Below are 15,925 nucleotides of genomic sequence, written 5' to 3'. Positions count from 1 at the left end.
AAGTTCACCCCAATAAACATCAAATTGTTTGCACCTTTGGACTTCGGATATTGTTGCTCTCTGTTCATGCGAGAAGGACCAGGGAAGGAAGCGGGTGAAGGAATAAGCCCCCTAACAGCATAATTTAGACTTAATCTATTAATTCAGTCTTCATGACCCATTGGTTACTCAGCCAGTTACAATGCCAGAACGGGACTGAGGCAGCATGGCCCAATGGACAGCGAGTTGTGAGAACTGGGTGATAGGTCACATTGTCTCACTGTGCCTCAGTTTCCCCATCTGAAAGGAGAGTTAATAACACCCTCTCTTTATAAGGCACATTAGGATCTCTGGGTGGTGGGAAGGGAACACTAAGTGCTAAGTATTAATATCATTTTTCCTTTCTTCAACATGTCAGAGGGCTTCATTATTTAAATCCTCTTTCCCCTGTTACGTTTTCTGACACCCACCCCCACAACCTCAGTTCACGCTTTGCTTCTGCCTTTGCTCAGAGGTCCCACATCAGTGAGGTAGGGCGGGACACTGGAAATGCTGCTTACCTTGTGCAGCTGTTCTTCCACACCGGGTATGATCATGATAATGGATACCAGTGTGCCCAGGAAGAGGAAGAAGGTGAAGATGAGGCGGGAGATGGTGGAGTTCCTTGAGGAGGGGCAGCAGCCGCACAGGAGGCAGGGAGCTGAGCCGCACAGACATGACACCTGGCAACGGAAAAGTCAGACTGAGCAAACAGCGCAGAACAAGGGATGGTACTGGGTGCCATGGCCAATTTGCTTCCTGCCACGGGACTAGAACCTGGACTCCGCAGTCCCTGCCCCCATGAAAAAACGGCACCTGGTTGCCTAAAAGGAGAGGGCTTCCCTCTGCCACCCCAAACCTAACCTTGAGGGGCCATTATACAAAGGGGAAGGTACAGGTTAGGCAGGGCGGTGAGAGACCCAGGGTATGACAAGGTTTGGCTGACAAGCAGTGGGATGGGCAGAGCCCGGGCTGAGAGATTCTAAGGCCAGAGTCACCACTGTGCTCAGCCAGTCTGACCTGCATCACACAGGCCTGAGGACTGCCCTGAATTCAGATAAAAGAACCTCTCTACTCCTCCTCGAGATTCCTGTTTTCGCATCCCAGGATTGCATTAGCCCTTCTGGCCACAGCATCGCACTGGAAGCTCATGTCCAGCTGAGCATCCACCCACAAGTCTCCTCTCAGAGGAGCTGATTTCCAGGTTACATAGCAAGTCTGTAATAGAGCCAGGAATTGAACCTAGAACTCCCCAGTCCCTGGCTGGTATCATAACCACAAGACCATCCTTTAGCGCACTGTAGCCTATGGACCTGATGCTGGTCTCACACTGATCAAATATTGCAATAACTCAATTGCAATCAAAGGAGTTAAACCAGAATGAGGTCAAAGTCTGGCCCCGAGTGCCTTAGGGCACTAGTGGTAGCAACGAGGATGGAAGAACTAGTGTGGACTAGCAGTCAGTGTTTTCACCACCATGTGGTCCAACTCTGCTCTGAACAGGTGAACAGCACTGGACTCCCAGCCTGCTACACCAGGGCTCCCCCAGAGAGCTGTCCCAAGTGAGAAATCCTAGGGGAAAGGCCAGTGCTGACACAGAGCTTTAGTGAGTTCTATTACAGTTTGCTTCCAACCACACTGGCTGGTCAAACTATAACGGGCTTCTGCAGGGCAATTTGCATTGTATCGATGATAATTATCCCTAGCTCTTACTTAGCTCTTCTCATCTGTAGATCCTAAAGTGCTTTACAAAGAGGTCAGTATCGTTACCTCCTTTTTACAGATGGGGAAACTGAGGCACAGAGCTGTCACGTGATTTGCCCACAATCAGACAGCAGGCCAATGGCAGAGCCAGGGATAGACCCCAGGTCTCTAGTCTCAGTTCAGTGCCCTAGCCACCAGGCCATACTGCCTCCACTGCACCTATTCCACTTTCACCTAGTCAGACCGTGCCTGCTCTGGATTGCCAGGCTGCCAGCACCACTGGCGCCAGAGTGCAGAGCGGTGGCTTAGCTAACTCAGCATAGGCTGAAGACGTGACAGCAGAGCAGCTACATGGTCATTCCACTGCCAAGGGGGATCCTTCCTCCCTTCGGGCCGTGCACTGCAAACAGAGTCTGAATACTGGATTGAGAGGATACCTGAAAAGGACTCTGTGTTGCTGGCAGGCCAGATGCCAGCTCTTGCCCAGGCTGCGGGCATTCGCTAAGAACTAACAGCCTCGTAGCTGGAGACCAGTGCAGTCGCCTGTATGTTAATTTTGCTCAAAGTAGGTATTAGTCTCCTAGGATTGTATTCAGTGTTTAGACTCTGTGAAATGCTTGTCAACTGCTGCCTGCGTTTATCTCCCTTGTAACGTCTGGATTCCAGGCTATAAGAAAACACATACGTTTTGGTTTATAACTTTAAAAAATGTTTGCCCTGAACTTGTGAACTCAGGCTCTGGAATCATCACCCTGCCCACCCAGAAGGGCTCTCGATATCAAACAGCCCATAAAGAATGATCGGTTGGTTCACGGCCCTATTGCACCTGGGAAATGCTACCTGCAAGGAAGCTCCTTCTGTCAGCTTGGAAGCTGAATGAAGAAAATAAAAACAAAGCCACAGGAAAATTTTCCATCTTTTTGGCTGTTTAAACTCTAAAGGGCTAGAGGCTCTAAACTGAAACCAAAGATCTCCAGGGTCTGATTCCTTGGCCTGCCCTGTAGACACTTTGAATGGACAGATCACTACAACTCTATCACTCTTAGGATTTAGATGGTAACTCATTGGTTTGTGTATGTTCCCTTGTTTTAACCTGTAAATAACTCTCTTATTCCTTTTTCCTAGTTAATAAACGTTTAGGTAGTTTATTACAGGATCGGCTACAGGCGTTGTCTTTGGGGTAAGATCCCGGGCACCAATTCATCTGGGGGTAAATGACTGGTCTCTTGGGACCGGAAGCAACCTGAACCTGATGTGGTTTTTTGGGTAAGTGACCATTTATCACTAAATCCAGTTTGTATGAGTGACAAGATAGACAGGAGAGTCTAAGGGGACTGTCTGTGACTCCATGGTAAGACGGTTATGGTAATCCAGGAGATCACATTTGTTACCGACTTGGTGAAATCTAATTCCAGAACACACCTGTCATAAACATACAGCTAAGGGTAGCATAAAATCCCTCTTTTACCTGTAAGAGATTAATCAGTTCCATTAACCTAGTTGGCACCTGACCAAAAGGACCAATGGGGAAAGAAGATACTTTCAAATCTGGGGGGGGTGGGGGAGGTTTTGTTTGTGCTCTCTGTGTGTTCCCTCTTGAGACAAAGAGAGAGACCAAGCAGGTAATCCAGCTCCTACTGAAACGATACATCTAAAATTACAGAAATTGTAAGTAATAGCAAGGAAATGCGTTAGATTCTTTTTTGTTTTAGCTTGTGAATTTTCCCTATGCCTAGAGGGAGGTTTATTTCTGTTTTGTAACTTTGAACTTGAGCCTAGACGGGAATCCTCTGTGTTTTAAATCTTTTTATTAGCCTCTAAAATTACCTTCCATCCTGACTTTACAGAGGTGCTTCTTTTACTTTATTTTTTTTTTTTTATAACAAAGTTCTTCTTTTAAGAACCTGATTGGTTTTTAGTGTCCTAAAAACCCAAGGGTCTGGTCTGTGCTCACCTTGTTAACCTATTTGGTTGGTATATTATTCTCAAGTCTCCCCAGTAAATGGGGTGAAGGGGCTTGGGGGGATATTTGTGGGGGGGGAATAGGGCTCCAAGTGGCCCCCCCCCCGCATGTTTGTTTAAATCACTTGGTGGTGGCAGCAATACCGTCCAAGGACAAGGGAAGGAATTTGTGCCTTGGGGAAGTTTTTAACCTAAGCTGGTGGAATATAAGCTTAGGGGGTCTTTCATGAGGGTCCCCACATCTCTACCCCAGAGTTCAGAGTGGGGAGGGAATCCTGACAACACCACTGATTTGGGGTGTCTGCCCTGTGGTAGGCACTCAGAGTCATGAGCCACTCCAGACAGCGTGACAGCCTCTAGTGTAATATGGGGTAGAAGTACTGTCTTGTTCAGGTTACACAATTGAAGAGGCCTCCTGGAGAGGAGTGTGTATATGTTATATGACAAACTGCATAAAGAAAAAAGAGCATTTGAAGTTAAGTCATGGGGGGGAATGTTACAGGAATTGAAAGCGGATTTAAATTTTAGCATTTTTGTGCGGCGAAAAGTGAACCCGTAAAACCCCCAGCATGACAGACTGACTGCTGCTTGACAGAGGCTGGGAAAGGAAGTTCTCCTCTTTGGCGTTTCTTTGCAGAGTCGCACGCTTCTGTGCGTAAGGGGACTGTTGCTAGCTCCCAGTACTAAAAGGGGGAAGGGTCAATGGGGAATCAGGACCCTGAGACTGACAGCCCCCAGGAGCAATGGGGAGAGGCTAATGCTCCAGGTCAGCCTGAATGACAGGCTAATCAGGGAGTCAGGAGGCCAGGGAGGTCCCGTCCTCTGTGTGAGCTGGAATTGCCTGGGTCAGACAGACAGAGTGGGGCCGAGCTAAGGAAAAAGCAGGGGCCCAAGCTGCGCTGGAGAGCAGAGCTGGGCCAGATCCAGAGGGACCAGAAAAGCAGCCCAGAGAGAGCAGACCCTGCCCTGGGAGCAGAGCTGCAGCCCCAAAGCCAGAGGCACAGCCCAGAGACAGCAGACTTGCCCTGGGAGGAGAGCAGCAGCAACCAGAGCCAGAGGGGCCAGAAAAGCAGCCCAGGAAGCAGGTCAGTGCCGGGAGCAGAGTCACAGAAGCAGCCTGCAGAGCAGACCTGTCCTGGGAGCAGAGCTGCAGCAACCAGAGCCAGAGGGGCCAGAGAAGCAGCCCAGGGAGCTGGAGGCAGAGCAGCAGCCGTGCTGAGGCAGAGTGGAGCTGGAGCTGGGGCTGGAGCAGTCTGGAGCCGGGTGTCGTGAGCAGCTGAGGAGAGCGAGTGGGGACCCTGGGCAGTAGGCCCAGCACAGGGAGACCCCTCAGCGAGGAAGCTCTGCAGGCCAGACTCGGAGGGGGACTGGTAACCCTGAGCGGGCAGGGGCAACGCTGGGAAGAAGGGCCCTGCCACCTAGAGCCTGTGGCCACCACCAGAGCAAGTGTCCAACCCACAGCATCCCTGCAGCACAGCCAGGGCCTGAGCAGGAGGCCTGGGACTTACAAGGAACAGACTGTGAACTGCCCTGACGTTCCAGAGACACTGTTTGTGACGTTCCCTGCCACAGAGCAGGGTGATGTGTTTCCTTCAACCTTTCCCATTTTCCCTTATTCTTTTTAAAATTAAATTGTTGATTAAATAACTTGCATTTGCTTTAACTTGTGCGTAATGGTCAGTGGGTCAGAGAAGTGCCCAGTGCAGAGAGAGTACCCCAGAGTGGGGACACCCTAGTCCCTGTCCTAGGTGTGACCACAGCAGGGTTGGGGGTCGAGCCCCCCAGGAATCCTGGGCCCATCCTTGTTGGGGTTGCGAGGACTCTGCCAGGCAGGAGAGTGGAAGGGGAGTCCTCAAGGGCAGGGAGGCCACTGGGTAAAGGAAGTGGGAGCGAGGACTCAGATCCTTTTGCTAGCCCACTTCACCGGGATAGTACAGAAGCCAGGAAAGTTCCCCACAATAGCGGGCCTATTCCCCTCCTTACATGTGTTTACCTCAGCTGGGCTCCGTTACCCAACCTTTCATATTACAGCCACGATTTACCTGCCTAGTTTTAAACTTCTCATTATGCAGAAGTGGCTTTTCCAATATTCACCCAAATCAACAGGGTTCTGCCTATTGGTGCCTGAAACTTTGGAACTGGTCCGAGTGGTCTTCAAGAGTAATCACGTGACAGACAAGAAATGCCTCCCAGAGCTGATGGTGAGGCCTCACTTCACTTGGTCAATGACAGGTTTCAGAGTAGCAGCCGTGTTAGTCTGTATTCGCAAAAAGAAAAGGAGGACCTGTGGCACCTTAGAGACTTTTCACTTGGTCAGGAGTTAAAAGGATACTAAATTGCACATTTTTAGGCAAAAACGGTCAGTACTGTATTAAAGCAGGCAGCGTGACCCTGCACGCACACAAGGGGGAAGAGCTAAAGTTGCGTGTTCGTCTTACTCTAACTTTCTGACTTCCTGGCTTTTTGAATCCTGCATTGTGCAACTTGATTGCTCTCTGAATGTGGCTCATTTGTATGGAACTTTCAAAGGGTTTGTTTTTTAAAGCAGGAGAAATAACAAGAGGATTTAAGAAAAAAGCAAAATAAAAAAATAGAAAGCATTAGTTTCTGTTATCTATGAATCCCTAAGCAGCGATCACTACCCCATCTGGAAGGAAGCTAACACAAGCAGTAGGTCCTTGTTAGGACAGCACGTCCATGAAGAAAAGATTAAGTTACCATGGAGGAGAAAGATACCACCCTTAGTTGACTGACACATGCTCAAAACTTCTGGAAGAAGCGAGGGAACCAAAAAAATGACCTTGTCTTTTAAGATGTAATCAAGAGCTGAACATTAAGACAAGTATGAGGAATGAAAAGTCACTGCTGTAATTTTGAGCATAAGGGTGTTTAAGGTTGTCAAATTCTGTCCCAGCGCAGAGACCAAAACATGGCAGTGTACACAAGCTAAATTGCTAAGGAAAATCTCTCCCATGTATACTTCATACATGATTTGCCCAGTGCCCATAACTTTGGCAAATCAAAACTTTTTTCCAAATCAAGGTCATACTCTAATACTAACAGCTGGCTCTTATCTAGCCCTTCATCCACAGAGCTCAAAAAAAGCTGAGTACCAACCCTTTTACAGATTGGGAAATTGAGACACAGAGAGATTAAGTGGTTTGCCCAAGTGAGAGAACCAGGAATAGACTCAGTCCACTGGACCATGCTAATTCTCACTGTTTCCAGGCCAAATTTCAATTTTAAAATTTCATCCAGTTTTCCTATAGTTTAAACGGGTAAAAACAAAAGTTGTGATTTTTTTTTTTAAAGGCAGTAACACAAATATTGTTTCTCCCATTTTCTGCTTCAAAACAGTCTCACTCTCCTTTGGTCAGAGATCAGCCATGGAAAATTTCAGTCCTAAAACTGAAAAGGAGGACTTGTGGCACCTTAGAGACTAACCAATTTATTTGAGCATAAGCTTTCGTGAGCTACAGCTCACTTCATGTTTTGGAGAATTATGAGTCGCTGAAAACAAGGGGCTAGAAGAGAAACTATTTTCCACCCTTCACCCTAGTGGACATGTCCTGCTCCTGCTGTGTGATACGGGCACAGTACAACCGTACTTGGGGATTGCATGACACATCCAAGTGATGTTACATCCATATTTGGGGATAAAAATAGCCAGGAAACCAGTATGTTAGAATTAGTGTAACTGAATTACAACATAACTGCTGCTGGTGACACCCTCCCAACACTTCCCTGCACAGAACGTAACACCATGTGATACTGCTAAAGCAAGGCCCTGGAGCAGTAACAAAGCAAACAGCCTTGCTATGTCCACAAGTCGGACAATAGCCGGACCATACATCAATAACGATCAATAGTTCCACCAATAAGGACAACCTAAAATGGAAAGATTAGGGCTTGTTTTTTTTGTTTTTTTTTTTATGATGTACAGAAGTGGCTACAGTTTCACTTCCAGGGCATTTGTGACATAATAATGCTACTGATCCCCCAGGCATTTACAGAGTAACAGGAAAAACAGGATTGACACCATCTGAATTTCTAACGTAACAACCAAACAGAACCACTCACACCCACAAGAGAAAGGAAAAAAAAACTATTTTCAGACTTTTTTTTGTATCTAATTAAAAAGCAAAAATGGACTAAACCCACTTTTGCCCCACTTCACAGGTCACCTGAATTAAAAATTATGCAAACGTCAAATTAGAGAATCATCTAATATTGCCAGAGATCTTATGACACTTGACCATATAGTCCACCTGCTCACTGAGAATTTACTTACTTAGACACACAAAGGCCTCAATTCTCAAAAGGACACAAGACACCTTAGAAGGGGCAAGTGCTCAATGGTTTCTGAAAATGAGATCTCCTTAAGGTGTCAAGTTGGGCACCAATAATTGTTAGTCAATTTGGAACATGTAAGGCCAGAGTTCATCTTGAGCCTACAATATTTTCGATCTGATCCCTCTAACAAGCCAGTGAGAAGAAACTCACATTAGCGAAACAGCACTCCCTGGAAATAACAGCATCGCTACCCCGAACATACAGAAGACATGTTCAGTTCAGCTCTGTTGGGATAATTTGTGTGGGAGAAAGATGCAAATTAATGTTTGCTGGGAGAGGGAGGGCATCGTCAATTGCTTCCAATTTTTAAACAGCTATTGTTTGGTTTTGATAATGCAAACATCGGGAAACTTGCAATTTATGCAAAAAAGTATTTCAAACAAAGCAATGCTTCTCTATTTAACTTCTTAGTAATTTCGTTGGGTATTTTCTGATTTATTGCTACTGACTAATGTAGGCCCTGATCCAGCAGTGTACTTAAGCACATGCTTATCTTTAAGCACAAATAGTCCTATGCATTTCAATCCTAACATTAATTTTCTTTTGTTTGTTTTTAAAGTGTAGGGCCTAAAAAAATATGAGATCTTTATTGTTTTTAATTTGGGTTTCTTTTTATTTGCTCTCTGAGCCTTTAGGGCACACTCGATTCACATTTTCAGGCTTTTCTCCACAACTATGAGAGCTAGATACTTACTTTTCATTTTTAAAAGACAGTTGGGGTTCTCATGCAGTGACTTTTCAAGCATCTGGGGCTTCACACTAACCAAAACAATCACAAGAGTGCAAGACCAAAGTTAAGCATGCGCGTCAGTGCTTTGCTGGGTTGGGGCCGTAAGCCGTTTCGGTCGTGCCTGGGCAGCAGGATGTTAAACGCATGGATTGTTATTGATTCCAAAGGAAGTATACTGGGAGCAAATGCTAATTAAAAAATTAAATACAGCTGTTTTGAGTTCCTCGCTACATTTCTGTTATCCTCAAGGGAAAAAAATACATCCACAATATTTTTGGAGAGTGTTAAAAACAACTGGAGTACTGTGTCCAGTTTTGGGCCCCACACTCCAAGAAGGATGTGGAAAAATTGGAAAACGTCCAGCGGAGGGCAACAAAAATGATTAGGGGGCTGGAGCACATGATTTATGAGGAGAGGCTGAACGAACTGGGATTGTTTAGTCTGTGGAAGAGAAGAATGAGGGGGGATTTGATAGCTGCTTTCAACTACCTGAAAGGGGGTTCCAAAGAGGATGGATCTAGACTGTTCTCAGTGGTAGCAGATGACAGAACAAGGAGTAATGGTCTCAAGTTGCAGTGGGGGAGGTTTAGGTTGGATATTAGGAAAAGCTTTTTCACTAGGAGGGTGGTGAAGCACTGGAATGGGTTACCTAGGGAGGTGGTGGAATCTTCCTCCTTAGAGGTTTTTAAGGTCAGGCTTGACAAAGCCCTGGCTGGGATGATTTAATTGGGGATCGGTCCTGCTTTGAGCAGGGGGTTGGACTAGATGACCTCCTAAGATCCCTTCCAACCCTGATATTCTATGATTCTAATAGAGAGACAAAAATACACAGGATTTTCCAAGAGAATATGTCAGTAGCACATGCTCAAAACCTGCAAAGAACTCTTCTTCAGAAATGTTTCAAGGGGACCAGGAAACACCACCACACAGCTTATACCCAAGAGTTCTGACTGCGTAACAGAGCCTAACAATGCACCAATTAGTCTTCAGGTTTAATGTGAAAAATGTTTTTCAAACATGTTACCAGTCTGTCTTTAAAATCCATGTACCAGCACATCTATGGAGAAATGCAAAAAGATCCTATAATGTCGTATATGCCGACCCTGCATGGTGTGAACTAGTGGGGGGGGGGCGGGGTGCTGGTGAAGTCAAGCAGATTTTATACAGGGGTGAAGGAGGATCCAATTAAGTATAACCCAGTTGGTACAAGTGTCAGAATTTAGTGGTTCAGCTCCAGAGAGAGCAGCAGCTGAATAAATTGTTTCTTAAGTGAACCCACTTGCAAAGTCACTCAGCTTTGTGTATCATCTGAGAGCAGACGGAGACTTTAAAGGCGTTAAAGCCAGGGCGTCTAGAGATTTGTTATTTTAAAATAGAATCTCTACCCAGTTGAGTTTTACCTCTACGTTTAGCTCACTTCCCCCACACTAGCAGGGCAGAAGTAGCAAAATAAATACAGCTGGCTTCATTTCAGCAGACCGTCCCCAGAGCAAACTTGGTGGCGGGGGAATGTCTCTAGCTAGAAAGTTATTCCGTGTAGGGGAATGGGAGTCACAGACACCTATAATATGAACAGGCTGTGGCATGCTGAGCAGCTTCAGAGAGAGAGACTCTTTCAAGACAAAGGCCCAAGTCCTGCTCACTTTACTGACACAAGTAGCCCAACTGAAGTCCAGCCAGATCAGACTCCAATGTTTCATCTTCACTGTGTTAGCGACCCCACTGTAAAAACCTAGTGGAGACTTCCCGTGAGGCAGGTGAGGTCATCTGCGGGCCAGGTACAGGGCTGACCTCGTGGAAGGCACTACAGGTGTGTAGCTTCCACTAGGATTTTATAGCAGGATAGCCAACACCAGTTAAGTTATCCCACAGCGACAGACTCTTTAGTAGGGAAGATATTGCCTGAGTATGGAACAGTTAAGAGTGCTGTCCAGCTTACTATCAGCACCAGACTGCAGGGCAATGCTACCATCACACGCCTGGGAGACATTAGTCCTGACAGCAAAGCTACATTCACAGCCGAGACTGTACTTTCGTTCCCGTTTCCAGCAGATCAGTTTCAAACAAAACTTCTGGGCTGAAAGTTTATGCAGCTGTTTCTTCCTGTTGGATAGCCCAGAAAGAGTGATTTTTCGGTCAAAAAAGTTATTCACCATCTTCTCGCTACGGAATGTGTGATCTACTAAGCTTGAAAAAGAAAAGTTATTTAAAGAAGTTGCATAAAGGAAGTTAACATGTGACACATGTGCCAGACATTACTTTCCTTACAGACCAAAGTATGCTGTGATCTGTAAACATTTATTTCAGTGGCCACTCATGTTCTTCCTTTTTAAAACCCCTAAGAAATTAAATTACCCGTCTCCCCCAAAAGTGCAGCATTACTGCCAAGAATCAACAGGCACAAAAGCCAGGAAACTCAAGTTATAGTTCTCATTCTGAATTTAAAAGGTGACCTGCAAAATATTAATAATGTGGTTGGCAAAGGCATAACATTTAACATCTACAAGAATGTAAACAACGTTACAGTGGTTGAGTATACCAGAACTTTGCATATCCTGAGTAGAGAGTCTAATTTTAAATTCTCTGCCATGACTATTCATTACCTATTGGTTAAATTCTGGGTGCTCTATAGCAGTGGTTCTCAACCAGGGGTACGTGTACCCGTAGGAGAATGCAGAGGTCTTCCAAGGGGTACATCAACTCATCTAGAGATTTACCTAGTTTTACAACAGGCTACATAAAAAGCACTAGCAAAGTCAGTACAAACTAAAATTTCATGCAGACAATGACTTGTTTATACTGCTCTATATACTATACACTGAAATGTAAGTACAATATTTATATTCCAATTGGTTTATGTTACAATTATAGGGTAAAAATGAGAAACTCAGCAATTTTTCAGTGCCAGTGTGCTGTGACACTTGTATTTTATGTCTAATTTTGTAAGCAAGTAGTTTTTAAATGAGATGAAACTTGGGGGTAGACAAGACAAATCAGACTCCTGAAAGGGGTGCACTGGTCTGGAAAGGTTGAGAGCCACTGCTTTATAGTGTTGCATTAACAGTTTTTTTGTATTAAATATCATTAATCTCCAGTGTAATACTGAATCCCTGGGCACTGTGGTCTCTTTGATATCTTACCATCCCTTTCCTCGTTCTCAGAGCAGGCTACTGCACTTTAAGAGAGAACATAAGAATGGCCATACTGGGTCAGACCAACGGTCCCTCTCGTCCAGTATCCTGTCTTCCAAAAATGGCCAGGTGCTTCAGAGGGAATGAACAGAGCAGGCAATCATCAAGTGATCCATCCCCTGTCGTCCACCCCCAGCTTCTGACAAACAGAGGCTAGCAACACTCAGAGCATGGGGTTGCACCCCTGCCCATCCTGGCTACTAGCCACTGATGGACCTATCCTACAGGAACTTATCCAGTTCCATTCTCACATGTGCTTGCAATTTAAAAACTTTCTAGACAGAAGAAGCTTGGCCATAACCACTTCACCTAAGTCTGCTGAACCCACTCATTACACACATCTCTCCTCCCTCACCAGTGCATCCTCCAGAAGACTGGGAGGAAGGGTTGCTTTAAGACAAAAATGAAACTGAGCAGCTAATGTGTTTTGTCATATTGCAGTACCTGACACTGGGGGCCAAATTCTGGTGCACTGTGTAAATGCCTCCAAAATAGGCTCACAGCTATGAGCTCACATACCACAGTACAGAACCAGATCCCGGCTGGCAAGAGGATCAGCCTCCACATGGATTATTTCCACCAGCAGCACAAATAATCTGTGCCAGGGAGGTTGCATCATTCCTGTCACTTGGTGAGGGGCCCGCGTGCATAACCATAAGAGAACAGATCCTCAGCTGGTGTCAACTGCCACAGCGCCACTGAAGTCAAAGGAAATACAACCATTTCTGCTAGCTGTGGATCTGCCACAGAGACCACAGTCCCAGCCCCCAGAATGACCCTCTGGCTTTTGGGGGAGAAAACCAGAACTGGGGTTGCAAACTGCCAACACGTGCTCTCAGACCACAGACTGATTGTCTGGCACTTACATACGTGCACACAGAATGTGCAGCTAGAGTCTGCGATGCATTTCCTACCTGAGGCCTCCAAACATTGTTCAAAATCATACAAACTGAGTTTTAAACACCCTAGCGCAGGAGGCTGCAGGCCACTTGTTGCAACTGCCTTTGGAGCATTTAGTCAGGTTGTGAAACCATCTCAGTTCCAGCCAGTATCGGCCACCTGATACTACTCTCAGTTGTGTTGCAATAATTACTAGGCCTGGCGGCTACAAGTAGGCCCTGGTGATCCTGTTCTGAAGTTAATTTACATTGGCCTCCTTCCAACAGGTAATCACATAGAGGTGTGTTTAGAGGAAAACAAACTGGTTTTTAAACTTCCATCTTGGGTAGGTCCCTTTAACAATATCTTGGTGCTTTCACACACAAGGAGGGTGTGAGTCGATTGCAAAGGCACACGTGATTCAATAAGGAAGAGGTATCGGGGGGGGGGGGGGGGGGGGGGGGTAGCCGTGTTAGTCTGTATCCACAAAAACAACAAGGATTCTGGTGGCACCTTAAAGACTAACAGATTTATTTGGGCATAAGCTTTCGTGGGTAAAAAAAAACACTTCTTCAGATGAGAAAGAAGATTCAGAGCACATTTGTACATATATTTTGTGTGTGTGTGTGTTTTCAAGCTCCTAAGCATTTTCACTCTATTACTGTGCCTATCATAGACAGGTCTGAAGCACTGGAAACATTTGACAAGGAAGACAGGACATGCCACTGAAAGCCCGGATCAGATGACAGTGTTGCTAAAGAAAACTCCCAAACATTACCCCAGAAGTCTAGAAGACCCTCCCATACGTTAAAATTACACATGGCACAGTTTGAAAGAAAACTAAAAACTGACAAAGCCCTGGTATTTAATAGACAAACATTACTTATTTTAACTTGATCTAACTAAAATACCTACATTAAAGAAAAAAAACTAGTAATGTTTAGGGCAGTGGTCCCCAACCTTTCTGTGGGAATAGCATATTCTCGGCGGCATTTCGGTGGACGGTTCTCCGGTGGCCACGCTTGGCGGTGGCATTTCCACGGCGTGGTGTCCTGTGGGCGCACAAAAATGCCCCAGTGGGCGCCATGGCATTGGTCCGCGTTGGGGACCACTGGTTTAGGGGATTCTTTTTGGCTATCTGAGAAGTGGAAGGGTGTTTTACCTTTTAAGAGTTCTTTACTTTCTGTTGTGAAGAATTTATGCTAGTGCCACATTTACCAATTTCGAGTCTGATCCTGCAAACCCGAGGTCATGAGGGTTGTCCCATTGGGAGTACTCATTCTTGTGTTCGCAGGATTGGGTCCTGCCTCCTTACACCTCATGGTTTTATTTGCCTTAACAAAATCTGCAATTTTGTTTTAAAATGTCAACATGTAAAAACATTACACTGCTGCTTTAAGCCATAAAACCACACAGTCTTTCTTGATAAAGAACTTCCTTAAGTTTGTCTCATAAACAGTCACAAAAGATGCATGCCACAAACACAAGCCGTTTCTGGCTTTGAAAGAACAAGAAACAAATTTCATGCAAATTACTCTAACTGGCTACACAGTCCTCTCTCATTTTAAAACCAAGCGTGCGTATGTGTGTGTATATATACGTGCAAGCTTTGAGTAACAACTAACTAGTCACTTTAACAATAAGCCATACACAGTTCTGTATTATTTTATACACTCCGGCTTTTAAGTTTAGGGAGATTGGGAGAATCCAAAATTTGCAAAGAATTTGTAGACAGGAAATTAAATACCATGATCAAGTTTTGCAATAAATATTTTAGACACTTTAGAAATATTTAGAGACACAAAAAGGCTCCCACACAAGTTTTATGTTGCACAACATATGGTGATACATGGACTTCCTTCTGACCTCACTCCCCTAATTTACACTGTTGGCTTTATTTGAAGGTTTAGGAGGTTGGAAAGATGACTAAGAAATTGGTTAGTCTCTAAGGTGCCACAAGTCCTCCTGTTCTCTTTAAGAAATTATAGTGATTGAAGCATTTTGTCTAGAAGAGAAGTGGAGAACACGTTCATTTATGAAAGAAAAAAAATATCAAACTTTCAAATGACTCTTTATATTTCAACAGAGAACAAAAAGCAACTCAAGAGAGGGTTACAGCCAGCGAGCCGCAGGTAACAAGGCTTAGCGGGACAGAGTCAATTTCAGGGGGAAGAGAAGAACAAATCTGAGCCCCTGCAAAAAGGCAGATCTTCGCCCTCGGGAACAAAGGGAACTCGGAGGGAAAGAAAGGAGCAGAGAGAGACAATCAGCAGGGGAGAGGGGGACAGGAAAAGTGGGACGGGGGAAACAGAGAACGAAAAGGGGAGGGAAGAAGAGGGACCCAGAAGGCTGGCGGGAGCAGACCGGACCGAGAGAAGCACCCGGAGAAAGGACAGAGGGGAGCGGGCGGCGGGGCACGCCGCAGAGGGCGCTGCCCGGACCGGGGCACTCACGCAGCTCAGCAGGGAGCAGACCCCCAGGCAGGCCCCCATGGCGCAGGACGCTCCGGGCGCAGCAAGCCCCGCTCCAGCCGGCTCCCGGCGTTACAATGTTCCCGGCGCTCGGCCGCTCTCCGGCCCCTTCCGCCCCCGCGCTCGGCTCGTTCCGCCGGGCCCCGCCCGCCCCGCACCTGGCGGGCCGGCCTGAGTCACGCATGGGCCGGGCGGGGCTGGCGCGGGGTCCCTGGGCTGGCCGCTGGCCGTGCACCCGCTGGAGCGGCCCCGGGCTCTGCGAAGGGCGCCCACGTTCCCCGGCCCCTGCAGCCTCCGGAGACCAGCCCGCTCTGTGCCAGCCTGGGGCGCGCAATGCCGCGCTCCCCCTCCTAGCTGGCCAGGGCTCCCCTCAGCATCCCCCGGGGTGGTGCGTTTTGCATGTGGCAGCAAAGGAGTCCGTGATGGCGGGGGGGCCGGGGCTGATCAAAGGGCAGGATCCCCGTTCAGCCCTGGCTGTGAGTCATGGGCTCACACGGCCTCGCTCACTGACAGCCCATGTCTACACCGCTTTAGTGACAGCCGGATACACGCTGGGCTCTGGCACACCGAGGTACAGGAGGGAACCCACCCTGCAGTAAAACACCTACAGCTGGCCT

General features: G+C 46.5%; 1 protein-coding gene across 1 annotated transcript in view; it reads right to left on the bottom strand.

The window, feature by feature from the left end:
- The window catches only part of SERINC2 (serine incorporator 2), a 29,438-nt gene extending 13,833 nt beyond the window's left edge, over positions 1 to 15,605 (bottom strand). The window contains exons 1-2 of the mRNA XM_037881904.2: positions 15,291 to 15,605; positions 540 to 701 (exon numbers count right to left, since the gene is read on the bottom strand). Coding sequence (XP_037737832.1) covers positions 540 to 701; positions 15,291 to 15,329 — 201 coding nt within the window. The 5' untranslated portion in view covers positions 15,330 to 15,605. The remainder of the gene's footprint in view (positions 1 to 539; positions 702 to 15,290) is intronic.
- Positions 15,606 to 15,925: the final 320 nt, after the last annotated feature.

Source organism: Chelonia mydas, chromosome 19, assembly GCF_015237465.2.
Source record: "Chelonia mydas isolate rCheMyd1 chromosome 19, rCheMyd1.pri.v2, whole genome shotgun sequence".
Taxonomy (NCBI): domain Eukaryota; kingdom Metazoa; phylum Chordata; order Testudines; family Cheloniidae; genus Chelonia; species Chelonia mydas.
Note: the sequence above shows the minus strand (reverse complement) of the source record. Positions and strands in the feature narration are given on the sequence as shown.